This window comes from Mirounga leonina, unplaced genomic scaffold, assembly GCF_011800145.1.
Source record: "Mirounga leonina isolate KUSES-001 unplaced genomic scaffold, KU_Mleo_1.0 Mir_115, whole genome shotgun sequence".
In the NCBI taxonomy this organism is placed as follows: Eukaryota; Metazoa; Chordata; class Mammalia; order Carnivora; family Phocidae; genus Mirounga; species Mirounga leonina.
Genome location: NW_023270268.1, coordinates 75,080,894 through 75,102,524, shown reverse-complemented (window position 1 = coordinate 75,102,524; position 21,631 = coordinate 75,080,894). Strand labels below are relative to the sequence as shown.

At 38.8% G+C, this 21,631-nt stretch overlaps 1 protein-coding gene across 6 annotated transcripts in view; it reads right to left on the bottom strand.

The window, feature by feature from the left end:
- VPS8 (VPS8 subunit of CORVET complex) overlaps positions 1–21,631 on the bottom strand; it is a 252,231-nt gene that overhangs the window by 51,184 nt on the left and 179,416 nt on the right. For 5 of the 6 annotated variants that reach the window (XM_034999742.1, XM_034999741.1, XM_034999743.1 and 2 more), the window contains 6 exons: positions 21,365–21,468; positions 16,292–16,373; positions 15,849–15,931; positions 5,383–5,463; positions 3,604–3,773; positions 1,208–1,373 (listed from right to left, as the gene is read on the bottom strand). In XM_034999742.1, the coding sequence (XP_034855633.1) occupies positions 1,208–1,373; positions 3,604–3,773; positions 5,383–5,463; positions 15,849–15,931; positions 16,292–16,373; positions 21,365–21,468 (686 nt within the window). Of the gene's footprint in view, positions 1–1,207; positions 1,374–3,603; positions 3,774–5,382; positions 5,464–15,848; positions 15,932–16,291; positions 16,374–20,403; positions 20,803–21,364; positions 21,469–21,631 lie in introns of those variants that run through there. The other variant, XM_034999746.1, reaches the window with a different exon arrangement.

Below are 21,631 nucleotides of genomic sequence, written 5' to 3'. Positions count from 1 at the left end.
CTTGTCTACCACTGGACCCCAGCACTTGGCACAGTGCCTGGCAAACTGTGCCATACACACTGGATGAACAGAAACGAATGCCTACCACCAGAGTATAAAAATTCTGAACTGTTATCTGGGAGAAGCTAAGCCAGAGTTTTTTTCTGGGTCTGCTTCTTCTTTTTTTTTTTTTTAAAGATTTTATTTATTTATTTGACAGAGAGAGACACAGCGAGAGAGGGAACACAAGCAGGGGGAGTGGGAGAGGGAGAAGCAGGCTCCTGGCCGAGCAGGGAGCCCGATGCGGGACTTGATCCCAGGACCCTGGGATCATGACCTGAGCCGAGGGCAGACGCTTAACGACTGAACCACCCAGGTGCCCCTCTGGGTCTGCTTCTAAAACAGCACTGAAAGCTGATGAAACAGAGAGAAAATCAACAGGTTCAACTTTTCACGAAGTGATGTTAAGGCCAACTACAGGATAGGGGGCACAGAGGAAGGAGCAAAAACAGCAAATGTGACACCTCTTCTCACTCTGAAGAGGAGACGAATCGAGAACAGAATAATGATCAAGTCATGGCAGCTAGCAATAGCTCCTCCTTCACACTGGGCCCCTCGTGTTGTCAAGTTCTGCTCTCCCAGAAGTTAAGCAGGAGAGTTCAACCGCTCTACTGCCTGCTTAAGAAGAAGAAAAGAGAGGCTGTAAAATGAACAGAAGTTGTATCTACTCCATTAGTCAGATTCCAAAGGCAGTGAAAATTTCGCAAATGAACACTACTGCATGCCGTTCTCTGAAGAAAGGTACCCAGCTGAGGAAACCATGCACAGAGCCTGTGTGTACTTCCCTTGTCCACTGGCCCCACTTCAGGGTGACAGCTCCGCACTCTTCAGCACACAGACACTGTGAGGACTACAGCATTTGTACTTGCTGACCGCCTACTCGGTCAAAGGGTCTTCAGCCAACTCATGGGTGTACATCCCCTCTGTTCAACTAGATCTTAAGCTTTTGAAGGGCAGGAAATGTCTTCTCTTGCTCCTAAATCCCTGTTTTTCAATGTGGGGTAAAGAGGAGAAGCTCTTCAAATACTGAACTGGGCTGAACAGGAGAGGTCATGCACTGGATACCCATTAGGTAAATTTGTGGAGGCCTACAAGAAAAATGGGGCCAGGCCTGAAAGACACTGGTAAGAAAAGACTAACTCCGTGTTGCCATGAAAACAAGTCTTACCTGGGATGGGGCTGTCTTTCCCGTTTTAATTTCAGATGAATTTTCACTTAATTTCCCCACTTTGTTACTTGAGCTGCATTTGTAGCATGTCCATCTCGTCTGCCCCTCAGTCTCTATGGTGCACTCTTTATTTTGCAGACAGAATGAGTGATACAAATGGCCACAGCTGCAAAATGAAGGCAACCAATTTGCACTTTCCTCATCATAAAATCCACAAACATATGCTATGTTAGAGTGTATTTATAAGTGATAAAGATTTCCAATAAGCTGGAACGCACTGACTGTTATACAGTTAGGAAGAAAGGAAATTTACTTTTTGCTGTCCTCTCTTTTAAAATCCGGACACACATATTTGTACACTCAAGTTGTCAGTAGGAACAGAATCACAGTACTCTGACTGCAAACCACCTGGGAGATGACTTGAACTTCTGTTCATTTCTCAAACTATGAAATATTTTTAGATAGTATAAAAACGCAATTGGGGAAAATCATAATGATTTAAGTAGCTTGATGACAACATGAGTGGTCTGTCTCATCAAATCCAAGGCAACAGTTGTGATTTGATTAAGTATTTATGAAAATGTCAGTACTACATTAAATTCTTACACTATTCATAAGAAGAAATTCCCTGCTGATTACGAAATGAGCCTCCCAGAACTGAGTGTTGAATATAATTCTCAATCATCTATACGGATTCCTCCTCACTTCTCCAACCTGAAATGTTGGACCACCTCAGAAGTCAATTCTTTTCTATAGTCTTTCTCTACTCTTTCTCTTCTACAGCTATGCTTTGCTCCTTTGGTGATTACTTCTGGTTCCATAGCTTCACGATACCACCTACATGCAGATGGGATGTCTTATAGGCAACAGGTGTGTCAAACCAAATTCTTGATTTCCATCCTGCTCTACTCCCACTGCATGGCTCTCATCCAACCTTCCACATCTCAATAAAAAACAACCACATTCTTCCAGTTTCTGAGACCAAAAACTTTGGCATCATCCTTGACCATTCTCTTGCACACCTCACATCCAATCTATAAACAAATCTTATCAGCTCTACCTTCAAAATATATCCAGAATCCTACCATATCTTACTTCATTACTACCACCTTGGGCCATCTCTCACTTGGATTACTGCAACAACTTAACTGGTCTCCCTCCTTTCACTGTTGACCTTCTGTAGTCCATTCTCAACATATCAAAGTGATCCTTAAGACATAGGCCAAATCATATCAAACCTATTCTCAACCATCCAATGGCTTCTTATCTCAGAGTAGAACTTTTAACTCTTTATAATGACCCAGTTCCTATGTGATTTGGCCTGTTCTTCCTCTGAAGCCATTTCTTATCATCTTCCCTTTCCTTCACTCTGCTCTGTCAACACAAGCCTACCCACTCACTACTCCTCAAGTTCACCGATATGCTCCAGCTTCATGGTTTCTGCACTTGCTGATTCTCTGCCTGGGGCACTCTCTCCCTGATACTGCATGGCCACTTCCCTTCCGTCTTTATTCAAATGTCACTAAACTAGTGAGGCGTTCCCTAATTACTCTTTCGAAATTAGTAGCTCCCAACATTCCTTTACACCATATTTTATTTTATTCCAGGTGATTATTACATTTTTATTAATTTTTAAATTGTCTGTTAAGTCACCGTATCAGTGATGCTTTCCCTGATCACTCTATATAAACATATCTTCCCCCACCAAACACTGTTCTCATTTAACATGTCTTATTTTTTTCCACCATAGTCACCAGCAGGCATTTTACTTGTTTGTCTGTCCCCACTACTAGGAGGTAAACTCCATGAGAACAGATCCTTTGTTCTGTTCGTACTGTACCCTATCCCTTTGACCAGTGCCTGGCATACAGTATGAGCTCAATAAATATGTGCTGAATGAGTGGACTCTGTGTGATGAGAACTTCTTCCCTTTCCAACCATCAAATCTACCAATCTTCCTGTGTCTATAATAATAGAAGTTAAAACACTTACATAATGCTTACTATATGTCAGCATGATTACAGATGTCTTATGTAATTTATTTCCTTTAATCTTCACAAAACCCTAAGGAAAAGGTATCATTATTATCCCAATTTACAGATGAGGAAACTAAGATGTAAAGAGATGAAATAACATGTCCAAAGTCTCACAGGAAGTAAGTGGTAGAATCAGGATTTGAACTCAAAAAGTTTGGCTCCAGAGTCCATCTTCTACTGTCTCCACCCATACAGTCTCCCAACCCCTACACAGAATGTTAAGGTCTCTGACAGGAACTTTGCCTTGTTTTGTTCACTGCTAGAATGATTGCCTAGGGCTGTGTATCCATGTGTATCCCTGCCTGGTAATAACATACATGTCACACACCATATGTATAACATTTCCTTTCTCTTGCTTACCTAAAGACAATGATTTCATCAGCCATTTCTTGGCGTCTCTTGTACTGCTGCAAACATATAGAGCAGTAATCCTGCTTGGGATTCAGTCCTCTGGTGACTGAAGCTCTCAGGTTACACAATGACCAATGGAGATCTTGGTTTAGAAGGCTAGTAGTTGTTTCCAGCAGGGTCTATGAAAGACCAAAACAACAAACACACACACACACACAAATGGTTTATTAAGTGAAAGAGACAGAGGGGGTGAGGGAGGAATAGCACTGTTGAGTTTTCAGCCACAAACAATTGAAGTTAGAATATACTATGAAGGCACACCACTGATAAAACAAACACCAAATACTCCCAAACTTAAGTGGTTAACTTTGCTGTGCAAGTAATGGCAACTGCCTACATTAAGATTCTCAAAATACTTATTAAAAGGCTGTTATTAGTTTCTACTGAGCAACGTGTGCTCTGCCATTCTGTGGCTTAATTCAGTACTGATGGCTTTCGAATGACTAGATAAAGCCAAACCTATTTATTTATTACATTTCTATACTAAGTTCCCTCTGAATGACTCAAAGCGTTAATAACCAAAAAATCCCATTTTTTTGTTTGCTTTTTGTTTTTAATAGAAACTGCATCTGTGGCAATATTTCAAATAACCTTTCACTGAAAAAGCTAATGGCCATCACTCAGTTTTCATCTCCCTTGGGCAGAGAGATCACATTTTCCTAATCAGCACTTACAAGTCATTTGAATCTACTTAAGACTGTGACATCTGTCAGTAAGCCACATAAAGACATTTTCACAGCTATCACATTAAGTCCTTTTAAGGCTCTGTGTGCTTGTGAAGTATTGTTTTTATACTACCCAATTCTCAACATTCATATATATCATTTAGATGTGCAGTCCCAAATGGGAAGACATACTGCCCATCCTCCTTGCTAGTCCTTTAATTTTATCTGTAATGCAGAATTTTTAGGTCTAACGGTCTTACCACTGCAATTCTTTCCAATCAACCCCATCTTTTCCTCCTCTTCGAAGAGTCTGCAAAAACTTGCTGCCTTGCCCTCAGCTTCCCTTCTGTCAACATGGAGTCCAGGCCTGCAGGGGTGTCTGTTTCACTGGATACACTGAGCAAAACTGTTCTTAAACAGCCTAAGAAAAGCTCTGTCACCCCCAATTTTTCTTTTCTTCTCTTGGATTATTAAGAAAGTAGATACTGTATCTAACATGCCTAAATGGTGCTTTTCCTAGGTGGCTTCATGAGTCACTTTGATGTATACTAAGAAAAAAAATCTGTATACCATGCTGGCTCCTATTGGGAACTAATGCTATAGACAGTTCTGAGTTAAAGGAAAACTAATGACCATTTTTGGTTAGTGGCAACTATCTGCTTCAGAATGTTTAAAAGAAAAGGAATTTTTTTTGGCAATTTTCTATACTCAGGCTGGCTCTTTTCATGGGTTACATCTTTGCGTTAAATTATTTTTCCACAAAGTTTCTTACACTTTTCATTTGGAAAAAAAGAGCTGTTCTGTTGCTAATGAATCAAATAAATGAGTCCAAATTTGATGCATTTCCACATTCTAGAATATCTATGTGTGTGTGTGTGTGTGTGTGTATACATAGATACACCAAGAGATTTAAAAACTTTTTAAAAAGCATACACTTCAATCTACCAAACTTCCATTAAATAGACAGGAATTTTTGAAGGAAAAGTATAGGTGCAAAGAAAAAAGAAATAGCTTTTTTTTTTTTTTTACCTTAGGACAGCCTTAGAAATAGAAAGTAGCTTACTTGTTCATAGTTAAAGGTATCCAACATTCCCAGAATAAGTCCCTGGATTTCTCCAAGTTTTCCTTTTCCATAAACTGGATCCTAATTAGAAAAAAGTTGCAAAAATTTATAATTCTGTTCTTGGTATTTTAAGATTAATATATAAGTTATCTGGAACGCAGAATACCCAAACATTTTCCCACAGTCACAAAGTATTTTTTCTTCTATGAACCTTTCAGGGGAAATGCATATCGGTTTCCCTCTGGCCATCACGAATATTTTGAAAAGGTAAATAAAATTTAAGTGGTACAAGCCCCTTACTTAACAATCTTTTTTGCAAGTCTCATTAAAGTTCACCCTGGTTTTGTTTCGGCAAGAAGCTTCCTCTCCTTCATATTAAACATCACCTGTCTCTCTCTGCACCCTTATTTATCTGCACCCTTATTACCAACATTCACCTGAATATCAGAACCTGTCCAACAACCCTTCCTGTGACCCACATTGGGCCACCTCCTGGCCCCCATCAACTAAATTGCTTCAGTTTAGTAGGAGATAAAACTTCAGTTTAGTAGATTAGTTTCTGGATCCAAGCAGCAGCTTTCAGTTTTCCAAAGCTTTTTTCAATCAAATTACTACTGATAAACAACAGACACCTAGACACCCACTCTCTCCTCCACTGCTTTTCCATTGAGGTATGCCAAGTAACTTGTTTATTATGTACAATTTGGAAAACACTGAAGTGTACAGAAACAAATAATAAAACAGACAAAAAAACCCCCCACAAATCCAGCCACACAGAGATAAACACTATTGATACTCTGATGCACATTTTTTCTAGTCTTGTTTCTGGGAAAGGAGAGAAAGCGTAAGAGAGACAGATGTATTTCTTAGTGTAGAGAATTTGAGTATTTTACATACTTTCATGATAGTATATTGTGAGCAGTATCATCAAATTATTTCCTAACAGCCATAGGGTATGAATCACGTGAAAATACCACGTGTCATTCAATCATTCTCTCTTGTTGGACATTTAAGTTTGCCTCCCCCTTCCCAAATCCCACTCATGACTGTTAAATGCTGGTAGCTGTAAATTTTGGTCTGAATCTCTGATTCTTTCTTTAGAGGAGATTTCTAGAAAGGAAATTACAGATTCAAAGAAGATTATTATGGGTATTGATATATACTGCCAAATTGCTCTACCACAAAGTCGTATTATGCAACTTTTATCTCCATCAGCGTATTTGTGTGCTCATTTTACTGTACCTTTGGCTAGGCTGAGAATTATAATTAAAACGTTGCTAATAACTGAGTATGTCAAGTCTATTACTTTACTCTAATATGAGGTTATGTCTGACATAAGCGACTCTCCCATGCCAAAAAGGGGAGTCCAACTCTACAGCAACGATGAAAATAGCTGCTATTTATATGTGCCATATCATTACATTCCTTCCAGAACATTTATAAATGAAGAAATTCAAGCTCAGAAAGGCTAAGTAAAATTCCCTAAGATCACAAAACTAGTAAGCAGATACACTGGGATTTGAATCTAGGTACTTCAGAAACCATGTATTTTTTTTTTTTTTAAGATGTATTCATTTTAGAGAATGAGTGAGCACGCAGTGGGGAGGGGCAGAGGGAGAGGGAGAGGGAGAGAGAAATCCATGCAGACTCTGTGCTGAGTCCCCCAACATGGGCCTCGATCCCACAACCCCGAGACCACGACCCAAGCCGAAATCAAGTTTGACCCCCAAAGGACTGTGCTACCCAGGCACACCAGAAACCATGCTTTTAATTAACATGTTATATTGGTCTCCCCAGTATAGATACATAAACTGATAAAGTAAATAATAAGCTAATGTTTGCTGGAAAATATGGGTAACATTCTGGTTACTTCTTAGGGAGTGATTGTTATTAAAATCCTGGTGCATTAGGGGCACCTGGGTGGCTCAGTTGGTTAAGCATATGCCTTAGGCTCAGGTCATGATCCTGGGGTCCTAGGATGGAGCCCTTCATTAGGCTCCATGCTCAGCGGAGAGTCTGCTCCTTCCTCTGCCCCCTGCTGCTTATGCATGCTCTCTCTCTCTCTCTCAAATAAATAAACTCTTTTTTTAAGATTTTTTAATTTTTTTTATTTTTATTTTTTTATTTATTTGAGACAGAGAGAATGAGAGACAGAGAGCATGAGAGGGAGGAGGGTCAGAGGGAGAAGCAGACTCCCTGCCGAGCAGGGAGCCCGACACGGGACTCGATCCTGGGACTCCAGGATCATGACCTGAGCCGAAGGCAGTTGCTTAACCAACTGAGCCACCCAGGCGCCCTCAAATAAATAAAATCTTAAAAAAAAAATCTTGGTGCGTTAAAAGTAATTGTGAGTTCAGATGTTTAGACAAGACTGTAAAGCAGGAAAAACATGAGAGAGGTTCAGAAATATGAGAAGAAATCTTGTCTTCCTGCTCTTATAGCACATAGTCGGAGTATTTACTTCTTTTTCTCTTTTAGACTCTGATGATGGCTCTTGGAAGACTGGGTGAGTAGTTTCTAACCAAGATCAGTTTTTAGTACTTTTCGTTGGTCTAGAGCAGCACAAGATTGTTTGCCATAGGTTCCTGGTCCCTGCTGCTGAGGTTATGCTTGAGAAATGAAAGGCACAGAAAAACTCTGTATTTGTGTACTAATTAACACGTTTACAAGTTTGGATTAAACCATCACTGAAGCTTAATGGGGACATTTTCCGTTTCACAGCTAGAGAATGTGTCACTAAGGTAAAGATACCTGTCAAACATGTGCAGACCATTTATAAAGGGCCAGACCTTAGATATCTCAGACTAATAATTTATTAGAAAAACAACTCAGGCCATATACTCACCAGATAATTTTTTCTTTTAATTTTTTTTTTTTTTTGCATGGAGATAGATCCTTGTTAATGCTTCTGAATGTAATTATGCTTAATTATGCTTTTGGTCAGCTCTTAATAAATACAGCTATTTCTCAAAGTATCAAGGGACAGTGTAATACCTTTTTATAAAAAGCACATTATATTATCTACTGTAATACGTGCATTCAATACACTAATATAGCTCTAGCACAGAAAAGCTCTGTCATTTGTTTCTGATAAGGATGGTTTGGAGACTAAAAAGGTCTTTAAAAGGTTAAATTCTGGGAAAAGGAAGAAATCTTTATAGGTCATGTCTATATTTGTATCAGTCCATTTCACTTTAATATGCATAATTTAAAGGCAAAATCATGAAAATTACCTCATGCTGGGACAACACATAAATTATAAAGTGCAAAAGGGAGCTCAAGGCTTCTAGCACAGCATGTACATAATCCACTAGCTTTTCAAATTATTTTCCAAAGATGTCAGATTCTTCAGCAATGAATAACTGCTGAGGTTTCTCTTCAACTTATTTGTAAACCATAAAAGAAGCGTACACTTGGGCACTTCACGGAAACCTGGTTTTTAAAAAGCTCTTTAGAAAAAGATGGATGGCCACTTTTCCCTGCTCTTGCTTTCTGGGACCTACTGTAGCATGTATGTGGTTTGTTTTGTAATTAAAATCTTTCCCAATCAAGCATTACTTTAAAATATGAATAATGCCCTCAGTAGGTCAGCATATAAATCATTTGTTTGCTTTAATTTCCTCAGTAAGACAGTCACAAACAGCTTCTCAGAAGCCAAGAATTAACTTTTTGCCATAGAGGAAAGCTCAATAAAAGCAAACTGTGAAGGCAGAATCTATATAACATAAATATGGTCCCTTAAAAACACTCCCAACTAACCTATCATCTACTGTTCATGGAAGAAGGCTGCACAATTCAGGTTCCAAGCATCAGTCTGAATAAATATTTAGAGGTCAAGAAGATCTTTGAGAACCTCCTATCATGAGAACATCTCCTCTGGAAAAACAGTAACTGTCTGAGCAACTGCTCAGTCTAAATAACTGTTACTCCCTCTCTTCTCTCCAGGGGACCTGATAAAGGGAGGTGGATCTGAAATACGCCAGGGCTGATGGTAGGTACAGAAGGCCTAAACTTTGGAGTTGGAAGACCCAGGTTCATGTTCTACCTATGGCCACTTAATAACTGAGTAAGCTAAGGAAAGGTATTTAATGTAGCACTTTCCTCATGAGCAACGTGGGGATCTCACTACTTCCCCAGCTTAATGTACACAGAGGTGAAAGGAGATAAAGAACACAAAAGTGCTTTATGAACTGCTGAGAACTACTGAGGTGATTGAGCCAGCTAATATTTATCGAGTATATACTATGTTCCATGTACTCTGCTGAAACACAGGAAATAATCTAGAAAATATTCTAGCGGAGAACACTTGGCAGTGGACTAATGAAAAAAAACTGATGACAAGGGACAAGATAAAAACAAGAACAAAAACAAAAAACCACCCCAAAACCTAAGAACATAAAAACTCCTGGTTAGAGTAGCTGATAACAGATATAACAGATCAACTACTTGAAACACATAATCTACCAAAACTCACACAAGGAGAAATAGATAATAAACAGGCCTGGGTCTCTTAACCAAATTGAATCCTTAAGTAATAACATTTCAAAATAGAAGGCATCAGGCCCACATGGTTTCACTGGTTTATTCTACCAAATATTTAGGAAGAAATTATACCAATATCCTACAATCTATTTCAGAAAACAGAAGCAGAGGGAACACTTCCTAACTCATTTGATGAGGCCAGCATTACCCAGACAAAAGCAAAGACAATCTCAATCAAAATGCTGGCGAGTTACTTTGTGGATAGAGACAATATGATTCTACAGTTTATATGGAAAGGCAAAAGACCCCAAATAGCTAACACAATATTGAAGAAGGACAAAGTCAGAGGACTGATACTACCTGATTTTCAGATTTACAAAGCAGCTGCAATAATCAAGATAATGTGGCACTGGCAAAAGACCAAACAAATAGATAACTGGAAAAGAAGAGAGCACTCAGAAATAAACCCCCATAAATATAGTCAACTGAGCAAAGGCTATTCAATGAAGAAAGGAATAGTCTTTTCAACAAACGGTGCTGGAGCTGGAACAACTGGACATCCACATGTAGAAAAAGTACTCTAGACACTGCCCTTATATCTTTCATAAAAATTAAATCAAAATGGATCACAGACCTAAAATGTAAAATGCAGAACTATAAACTTCCAGAACATGGGAAAAAAATCTAAGTGACCTTGGGTTTGATGATGAGTTTTTAGATACAACACTAAATACATAATCCATGAAAAAAGTCCCTGAAAAGTTGGATCTCATTAAAATAAAAAAAAACTCTCCACTTAATGAAAAGACACTGTTGAGAGAATGAAAAGACAAGCTACCAACTGGGAGAAATATGTGCAAAACATATCTGACAAAAACTTGTATAAAAAATATACAAAGAACTCTTAAAACTCAACAATTAAAAAACATAAACAACCCAAATAATGGGGATACACGGATGGCAAGTGAGCACATAAAAAGGTGTTCAAAGTAATTGTTCATTAGGGAACTGCATATTAAAACAGTAAGACCACTACACACCTATTAGAATGGTTAAAATCCAAAACACTGGATTTATGGACATTTGCTTTATAGCCCAAAGAACAGTCTATCTTGGTAAATATTCCATGTACAACTTGAGAAGAATGTGTATTCTGCTGTTATAGTTGATATGTAAATGTCAACTAGGTCAAAGTGGTTAAAATTGTTTGGCAGAAATGTGTTGTCATCTTTATTTTTATTCCTGTTTTTTTTCTCTGGCTGCTTTTAAGCTTTTCTGTTAATACCTGATTTTGAACAACTATGATGTGCCTTGTAGTTTTCCTCATATTGCTCAGGTTTGGGATTATTGATCTGTGTGCTAATAGTTCTCAATAAATCTGAAAAATATTCAGCCAATATTTCTTCAAGTATTTTTTTTTTTCTGACACCGTTTTCAGGATTCCAAGGACACATATTTTGGGCTGCTTGAAATTGTCCCAGAGTTCACGAATTCTTTTTTTTTAATTCACTTTTCTCTGTTTCATTTTGCATAGTCTGTATTGCTGGGTTTTCAAATTCACTTATCTTTTCTTCTGCTTTGGTGTCCTTGTCTGCTAATTCTAATATCCAATGTCATATCTGGGCTTCATTTTCCAGCTTTTTCGAATACCTTGTAATTTTTGATTCAGTGTCATATACTATAAATTTTACACTGTTGGGACCCGGATATTTTTGTATTCCTAGGAATATTTTTAATCTTTGTTCCGGGATGCAGTTAAATTACTTGGAAAGTATGATCCTTTCAGGTCTTGCTATTAAGATTTGCAAGGCATGACTGGAGCTATGTGTAGTCTAGGGCCTCTTCCCATTATTGAGTACTTCTGAGTACTCTACCCCATGTTCTGTGCATTATGAGGTCTTCATTCTAGTCTTGCTGTTGGCCCTGTGTGAGTTCAAGTATTATTCCCTCCGAACCTTCCAGGTGGTTCTTTCCTTGGCCTAGCTAGTTTCCTCAGATCAAGCACTTATACTTGAGAGGGGGGCCTTCTGCACATCTCCAGAGTTCTCTTGCCTGGTACTTGCCTGCAAACTCTGGCCACCTCGGTCTCTTGATTCTCAGCTCCATCTCCTCAAAGCAATGAATATGTTGGAAACTGGCTGGGATCCCCCTTCCTGCACTATTGCCTAGAAAGTCTCTCAAGACGTTAAGCTGGGGCAAACATAGGGCTTACCTTGTCTGGTTCCTGTCTCTTAGTTATCAGTGACCTTTATTGCCTGATATCCAGTTTTTTGAAAACATTTCATATACTTTGTCCAATTTTTTGGTTGTTTCAAGCAAGGGGGCAAATCCGGTCTCTGTTACTCTATTTTGGTTCAGAAGTGGAATCCCTCCACCCTTGACTTTTATTCACGCTAAAAATATTTAGTTCCTACCATATGCCAGGTGCCTCTGGGCTAGGTAATGGTGATAGAGTACTAGCAAAGTAAAGTCTTATTCCGAAGGTCCTTCCGTTCTAATGGTAAATAAAAATCAGTAAATAGACCTGATTCTTAAATGTTTCCAAGAACTCCACTTTTAGCCTTCTGCTTTTCTCGCTAATTCGTTTCCTCCTAAAGTTCACCTAGTTTCAAGAACTGAACTACCACTTCCGTGTTGACAACTTCCAAGTCTATGTCTCCACTTTTACCTCTTCCCATAAAGTCCAGTCTCATATTTCCCCACTGCTCATTGTTAGTCACATGAAACATGAGTTCTTATGTTTCCCTACCTCTAAACGACAAAAAGTCAAGTGGATTCTACTAATTTCCAAATCCATCTTCTCCTAGCTGTTCTATGCAACTCGATTAACAAACTTTGAGTACCTATTACATTCTGGGTATTTCTAGGCCTTCCGTCTTGATCCCTTCCAATTTATCCTGTATAACATATTGGCTGAATGATTTTTCTAAAGAGAATCATCATCCCATCATTCCTCTGCTTAAAATCCTTTGATGAGAATCTCCTAATGTTAAAATTAAATCCGAAGTCCTACCTTATGTTTCACAAAGCAATTAAGAACACAGTCCCTGCCAGTCTCTCAAATTTCAGCTCCGTGACTCACCTTTATTCTTGTCCTATGTTCCAAGCATACTTAACACTTGCAACTCCTCCCAATGTACCATGTTTTACCTCACATTCTTTGTATATATAGTTCACTCTCCTTAGAATAGTCCTATCTCCTTTTTCCCCCTAATTCCTTTAGGCTATTTAAGATTCAGTTCAGACATTTCCTCCTCCAGGAAATCTTCCCAAATTCCCCAGTCTGTTTCAGATATACTTTTATTGGTACTCCTTTGACTAGATATTTTCAGAAACCCAACTCATTCCAACTTATTAAAAAAACACAACTATTGTAAAGATCCTGGGCTGTTTCAAGGATCCAAGCAAAGGAATGCAGGCGAGCCCTTAGAACTACAATGAAGGCCTCAAATGCCATCAGGCATCAAATGCCCCGGCTCCTCTCCCTGCGTCTTGAATCCTCTCCTGGTGCCTTCTCTTCTTCATGCATCTTGTCTGTTCTCCTCTTTGTGTGTCTGCTTTACTTTTCTCCTTCTCTCTGTAACTTTTTTTACTATTTCAGCCACATGATGGAAAAGCAGTCACTGTCAGTTGCTGAACTTTGTACCTTATATAACGTAGAGACCTGAAGAGAGGCTCATTCGTCCCTTTCAAGCCTAGTTCTATAATTTCCTGGAAAAGGCACTGAGTGGCCCTTCTTAGGCCAGTTGCTCACCCTGAGTCAATCTAGTGGAGTCAGGGTCCTGCTGTCAGATGCTGCTCCTGCTGTAATCACATGGCCTGAAAATGCAGGGATAAAGTGGCAATCACCCTATGTGGGGTTCGCAGCAGAGAATCCTTCAGGTGACCACCATTACTTGCTTAGAGCCCAAAGAATAGTTACATCAGAACATTTTCTGTCTCTCATAAAAGCTCTTTTAGGACAAGAGCTAAGCGTTTCATCTATACAGGAAATGACCAAACAGGGTAACATATAATTAATAAACAAATTAGTTAACTCCTCACAAGACCAGGCACTAAAACAACTGAAAAGCTTACACGATGTAATAGGAAAGAGCGTAAGTTAGGAGGTGAGAGACTTCCGTGGTAGCCCGGGTTCTGCCACTAACAGCAGACCAAGTACTAACTTTTCTATACTTCAGTTTGGTCCTTCATCAACAGAAATTTCTGTAGTAGCCCTACCTACCTGAAGAGATTGTTGTGAGCTTCAAATGAGATACTATCTGTGAAAGCACCTTGAAAAAAATAAAAATCTCTATACAAGTATAAGGTAGAGTTATTATTATAGTAATCACAAACATGCAAAAGAGGAATTTAAGAAAGAGCATACCCTCCTGGTTAGTGAGAGTAGAAGGTGGAAGGTACGTACCTTTTCTACCACTGAAGGTAGAAAATGCTCAGAATACAATTCAAATGAATGCCAAAAAAAAAAAAAAAAAAAAGTGCCAATGTAACTCAAAATAAAGTGAAGATTTTCTAATATCAAAAGCCTTCAAAGTTAGGAGCCTTGAAAAACAAAATTTTTAAAAATCGCGTGCTTTTGGCAAGAGAAAAATCGATTTTTGTTTATTGTAATTTATGTATCAAAGTGTGGTTAAAGCTCAACATAAAGCAAAATGCATACACTGAGAGAGAAGCCACTTTTGACTTTATCATTTTTTCTATACTTGGTAAATTAAAGTATTTCTGCCTTATGGAATTACGACTTTGTATATGATTAAAAACATTATGACTAACATATTCTAAAATGGGTATAAGAGAAGTAGTTTATATCAAAGAACTTTCCACCACATGATAAGGATCAAATGAGAGAGTGCGTATGCAGATACATAAACTGATGAGAGCCTACGGATGCAGCAGTCTCTATCAGCAAAGGCCCAGACACTTCATACCAGATGCAAGTTGAGTTTGGCAAGTCTTAAAAGAGAGCTGCCAGGGACCTTCTTTTTTTTTTTTTTTTTTTTTAAGATTTTATTTATTTGACAGAGAGAGACACAGCAAGAGAGAGAGCACAAGCAGGGGGAGCGGCAGGCAGAGGGAGAAGCAGATTCCCCACAGGGCAGGGAGCCCGATGCGAGGCTCGATCCCAGGACCCTGGGATCATGACCTGAGCCGAAGGCAGATGCTTAACGACTGAGCCACCCAGGCGCCCCTGCCAGGAACATTCTTGATGGGAGAAACATCATTTGAGAATTATAAAGACCAGTGGCATCATAGTACTGGTTTTTGGTGGGTTGTTCTGGTTTGGTTGGGGGGTGTGTGTGTGTGTGTGTGTGTGTGTGTCTATGCTGCATAAAATGAAGGAAGACAAAATGGATTCTAAGGATAATTCCTGCTGTTTCCCCAGGAATGTTCACAGATTGTTCGAAAAATGTATCTTAGGGTATTTTTAGTGTTCTTTTGATGATGTTGGGAACGTTCCTTTTTGCTGAAGGAAAGAGGCTGAAATGATATTTCCTACAAAGACTGTGGATACAAAGTTGGGTAGAATTTAGAACAGGGGATAAGTGCTGGGCATAAAAAAATTTTTTATGATGAGTTGGAAAACCTAAGTTACAACCAATGATTAAGAAATGCCTATATTAATGTGTAGGTTATCTTTTTTTTAATCTAAAAAAGCACAATTAGCTGGAAATAAATGGTGGTTCTCTCCCAGTTAGCACATGAACAGGAAGCCTGTATATCTGAATCCCCAGATGCCAGGGAACTCGTGAAGGCTGCACATCCTCACAGAAGGTCGCCAGTGTGTGCCAGGCAAACCCACACTCCTGGAGCACCAGGAAAGGCTCAAGGAAGACGGTCATAAGTTAGATAGTCAGCAAGGTCAAAACTCAGCTGCGTTACTCTAGAGACCCATTTGAACATTAGCTTAATTTGTTATTTAAGCATAACTAGAATATTAGTTGAAACTGATCAACATTGAATTTGCTCCCCTTTTAACTCACCTGTAAGATTCTTTGCAAGATTGATGGGAGGGCAATAAATGCAGCCATGCTGTTTAGAACTTGCATGGTCAAAGATTTCAGAGCTGTTAAAATAATAAAATGTTAATATTAAGGTTAGTTTAAAATAAGAGGTTTTGGTTTTCCCTATAAGTCAGTGGAAAATAGTGGATTTATATAAAAGCTTCCTAGAAACTTAGCTAACCAGGGCCAGTTGGATATTTTAAAGGTAACTGCTGATAAGTAACAAAGCTACTATTACTCAAGACAAATGACAGAATTGGTGCCATAGAAAGAACTAAACATAAAAGGTGAGATTAACACTATACTATGATTGCATTAAGAAAAACAGTAAGACTATGATACTGGGAGAAGGTATCATAGTGAAAATTTTTCACAGATAAAAACAGGTGATGGTATAGGCGGACTCTGATGAATGTAATTACCGTCAGGGTGTAGATGAGGTGCAGCTGAACCAGACAGCTTCTGAGGGGCCATCATTGCCTCCAACAATGGAAACCAAAGGGCCTATAATGTCAGAGGAAACCAAAGCGCTCTGTTATTTTTAAGATTAACATCAGCATAGTGTTTTACAGGTTGAGATGTACCTCTCACATACATTTGTTTATAAACCTTTTAAAAAGAAAAGATAGAACACTTGACTGCGAAGAGACAAGACAGTAAGAAGCAATGACCACAGCTAGAACAGGTTTCTTTACCACACGCCTTGGGAAAATAAAGAAACTGAAATAAGTCTAGACCTTGGAACTGCAACCTTCTGTGCTTCAGGAGAAGGCCTGTTCTGATATACCATGCTATATGCACACCACTGACCAAGTCTAAGTGACCCCTTGTACTGCAGGAGAGGACAGAGGACCACCTGCCCCCTCTGCTACCTTACCCCCCCATTTCTCTTCAGCCACATCAAGCAACAGAAATGAATAAAGGCTGTCCAAAGTTTTGTCCTCTACAAGCACTGTTCTGTATTTCCTTCATAGACCCAGAAGTAGAAGTTAACGTTATTTCAATGAACATTTCCAACCACATCAGGAGATAAATTAATAGACCCACCATTTATTTATTCTTATTATGTTGGGTCCTCAATTAAATGATTTACACACAGTTTCTCATTTCAATCTCGTAACAGCCTTGTACAATAAGAATGATCTTCACTTGAGATAAGAAACTGAAGTTTAGAAAAGTAATTTGCCAAAGATCGTGCTACCAGTACACTGGTACTCTGGCTCCAAATTCTGTGCTCTTCCTTTTTTTTGGGGGGGGGGGGATCTTTAATCAAAAATCAAACTAATACATTTTAAACTTTCAAACATGGTTTCTTGTTGGACAATCATTTACAAAGGCCTTAACTCTATGTCTTGAGAGGAATCTATTCCTGTGAACATGTGGGAGTCATTAAGAAAGGTCAGAGGAGAACAAGAGTGGTTATTTAGAGAAGAGGGCATGTTCTGTACTCCACCACCTGACCCAGTACAAGTTCTATGGCACTGGAGATAATGGGAGCCTCTTAAGGCAAAGGGGGACAGACTGCGGGTCCTGTAACTTTTCCACTGGGTGACCTTCCAACTGAAGAGCTCTACTAGAAAGCCTTTATCTGCTCCCATTTAAGGTTTTATAAGGCCCAAGATTTTATACTGATAACCTTTTTTTTTTTTTTTAAAGATTTTATTTATTTATTTGAGAGAGAGAGAGCATGAGAGGGGGGAAGGTCAGAGGGAGAAGCAGACTCCCTGCTGAGCAGGGAGCCCAATGCCTCGATGCCTCGATCCTGAGACTCCAGGATCATGACCTGAGCTGAAGGCAGTTGCTTAACCAACTGAGCCCCCCAAGCACCCCTATACTGGTAACTTTTGATGTATTTCTTCAAGTTCTCAAGATACTGGTTTTAACTATATTACATACTGGCAATTTTTTATTTTATTGAAATTTTAATTTATTTAGTACTCGTGAATTTTTAGTCTTATATTTTATTCTTAGATAGCTTTACTTAGCTTACCTTTTAGTTGCCTATTTTAACATGTTTTTATAACCACATCATTTATTTCTGTGTAATTTTAATTGTGTAATTTAATTATATATGCTTACCTTTTGTTTTTACATATTTAATATGTTTAGAAATTTGATTTTTAAATTTCCTTATTTAATCCAGACAATTTAGAAGAATTACCTTTGTAAAGATTAGCTGTTTCTAGACTATAAATGGTAGACTGGGGGAAGCATGGTTGTAGAGGTAATAGCCACGGGATATGTTCATACTCTACACAGAGAAATTATTTTTCTCTAATTAAATCTCCACACGAACCATCCCCTGACAGCAAGCAACCAACGAAACCTGAATTCCTTTCTTATGCTATGTACTAAACAGCTTTCTTTTCAGGGAATTATATGCATAACAAAGCCAAACTCTTCGTTATGTGTAATCACTGTGTATTAGGGCAGCCCCGTAAACAGATATACAAAGGCAGGACAGGGGCGCCTGGGTGGCTCAGTCGGTTAAGCGACTGCCTTTGGCTCAGGTCATGATCCCGGGGTCCTGGGATCGAGTCCCGCATCGGGCTCCCTGTTCTGCGGGGAGCCTGCTTCTCCCTCTCCCACTCCCCCTGCTTGTGTTCCCTCTCTTGCTGTGTCTCTCTCTGTCAAATAAATAAATAAAATCTTTAAAAAAAAAAAGGCAGGACAGGTAGAGATTCAGCTTGAGAAAGGACTAATAGCAATTTCCTGCAGTCTGCTTTAAGTAAATACTCGTAACATTAAATCTTGTGATGACAACTTCTGGAAAGAGACATTGTTAACGGTCCATTGTCAGACTTTCGAATACTTCCAATCTTCTAGTTAGTTGAGTGTCTGTGGCAACAGCTCTTGTTCTCACTCTCTCCAAAACAAAGAGAATCAAGACAAACCACCATTAAAATCCCCCATACTTAATGTCTGGTATTATATAAAATCAGTCTAGCATTTTTCACATAAGATAGTATTTATATAAAATTTACATTCAAATATTTTTGTTGTTATTATGAAACTCGTTCAGAAACAAAGCAGAAACCAGCTGTTGGAGGGCGGGTGTGTGTGTGTGTGTATGTGTGTGTGTGTGTGTGTGTGTGTCTAAGACAGGGAGAGACAGACTTCTCTTACACGCAGCCAGTGAATGGCGTAACAATAGCCATAGAGAAGTGAAAATTTCAAAGGATAGGTAGAAGTCTAACATCTAATATTTTTACTAAAACAAATTCCAACTCAGACAAAAAAAAGATCGAGTAAGTTTTCCTTTTGCCACATCAAAAGAAGCATTGTTCCTGTCTCTGATTAAGAGATACAGAGTTCATATATAGTCAGAATAATCCCTAGGGTTCTGGAGGCATGGATTTTTATAACTAATTCTACCATTAATACATGTGAATCTGGACATACTTCAGCTTATGTGAACCTAAACAGCCCTACTTACAAAACATAATTATCCTTTTTCCTTAAATTTTCCATGAGAAGATGGAGGAGTATCAAATAGATATTGGAGAGGAGATGGAAGGGTTGAAAAGTGAAAAAGACTTAGAATTAAGTATGTATGAACACAGCTTAAAGAATTCTGCCCTTTTATGTTTCTCTATCAAAATGTAACCAAGTCCAGGGGTGCCTGGGTGGCTCAGATGGTTAAGCGTGTGCCTTCGGCTCAGGTCATGATCCCAGGGTCCTGGGATGGAACCATGCTCTGCGGGAAGCCTGCTTCTCCCTCTCCCACTCCTGCTCCCCCTGCTTGTGTTCTGTCTCTGGCTGCTCTCTGGCTGTCTCTCTGTCAAATAAATAAAATCTTAAAAAAAAAAAAAAAAAGTAACCAAGTTCAAATACACCCAGCCAACCAAAAGATAAATGAAAATAAAAACTTAGGAATAGAAAAATCATGGCAAAAGGACTGCTGAAAAACCCATAATACATTTTCAAAAGATTAAACAATTTATGGGAATTGTGGACACAGAAAAGAATGTATGTGTTATTAGCCTCAATGAGGTAAAATAACATAACTAAAATTAAGAGGAATGGAGAAGAGAGGTTGGAGCAAACCTGAGTTCACGTAAATTTCCTTACTGGCTTGGCATCACAGATATTATAAAAATGGAAATGTAATTATAAACAATGATTCCAAACTATTACAGTCATTCAGATTTTTTTTTAGGCTGTAGTGATATTAATTAAGAGATAGTATGGTGAAGAAATACTTATTCAGAAAGTTTCCTGAGATTGAATACTATATTTATTTGTAAAAGCAAGCATTTCCTGATCCAACTTTTCTAAAATTACGTCAACCTTGGCAGATAAAAAGTATCTAGACTGATGGTCACCCAATGATAATGACGGTTATTTCTGGGTGATAGGATCTTACAAGGTAATTTTTAAAAAACATTCTTCTGTGTAACTTTTTGTATTGCAGGATTTTAAAAAAATAATGAGTATGTATATCACACAAAAAACTTTTTTTTAATAAGGAAAAAATCACCTCTATTATGTAAATGTGCTTGTTGTACACAATGTATGGCCTTAAAAAATCATAGACAAAAATGTAAAGTAGAAATTTACCCAACTCAAAAGAACAGAAAACAAAAATAAGTTTATAATTCTCACTGTAACATGTATGGCTAAATAGATATAAAAAAAATCTGCCTTACTTCCCATTTCAGAACCTCAGGAAGAGAAAGGGGTTAGGCGGTGCCAAGTCAGAGGCTGCAGCCCGGAGGGGCAGGCACCGAGGAGTTACGATGCCATATCACGCTGCAACTTTTCTTCAGAAAACTGCAGCAGAATGTGGCTGTCAAGTCACATCTCGCCCCCTTAGCTTCTGCTTCCCTGCTGTAACTCCCACCTGCACCAGGTGCTCAGCCATACTTCCTTCAGTTTTGTGCTCTTCCTTTTGGCAGTCTGGAATCTGTTACAGCTGTGGTTCCAACCTTGGCTGTAGAGTGGAATCATGTGGGAAGATTTAGCACTGGGTCTCAATCCAGAGACTTTAATTTAATTGTTCTGGGGTGCAGCCTGAGTGCTGGGATTTTCTCAAAGCTCCCCAAGTGACTGTAATGTGCAGCAGTTGAGAAACTACATCACAGCCTTCTTTGACCTTCTCCAGCTTTCTCTGTATCCCCTGAGGGTTTCCCTCTAGCTCCTCATGCTCATTTTCCTCCACAGAGGATAGAAGAGATGATAAATGACGACACATCCACAGAATCACTACATGGAATACACAAAATCTCAGTCCAAAGGGAACAAGGACATCTAGCATTCATGCGCCTAAATTCTGCAGCACAGCCAGATCTAGGAATATAAAGCCTTTTGTGAGAACAAAGAGGACAGGCACTCCTCACAATAACTTTAGGAGGCCTATACTCCCGGGAGCACTAAACAGTGATTAAAATCCAGTTGAATTAAACTCAGGTGGCTGAGAGGGCAGCAGAAATAGAATTAATTCCTAGTTTCAGATCAGAACAGACTCTGATATGCCTAAGTAGTCATTCTCCTACCTCTCGTTGCTGCTGGTTCAAATTATGTGAATTTCTCTGGCAAAGGGCAATTGTCTCTACCATGGTATCTTCAACATCCTTCAATGAGAGCTCCTCTTTGGTCTCTAGATTCAGAAAAATTGTTAACAACACTTAAGGATAGATTACTGATGATCCTCAGAGCTTCTGTAAAAAAGTTAAACTATTTTTTCTTTGCATAGCACTGGTTTTCTATTATGAAATCTTCCATAAGCATGATAGCAACGCTTAGTAGATTAAAAACAGGTA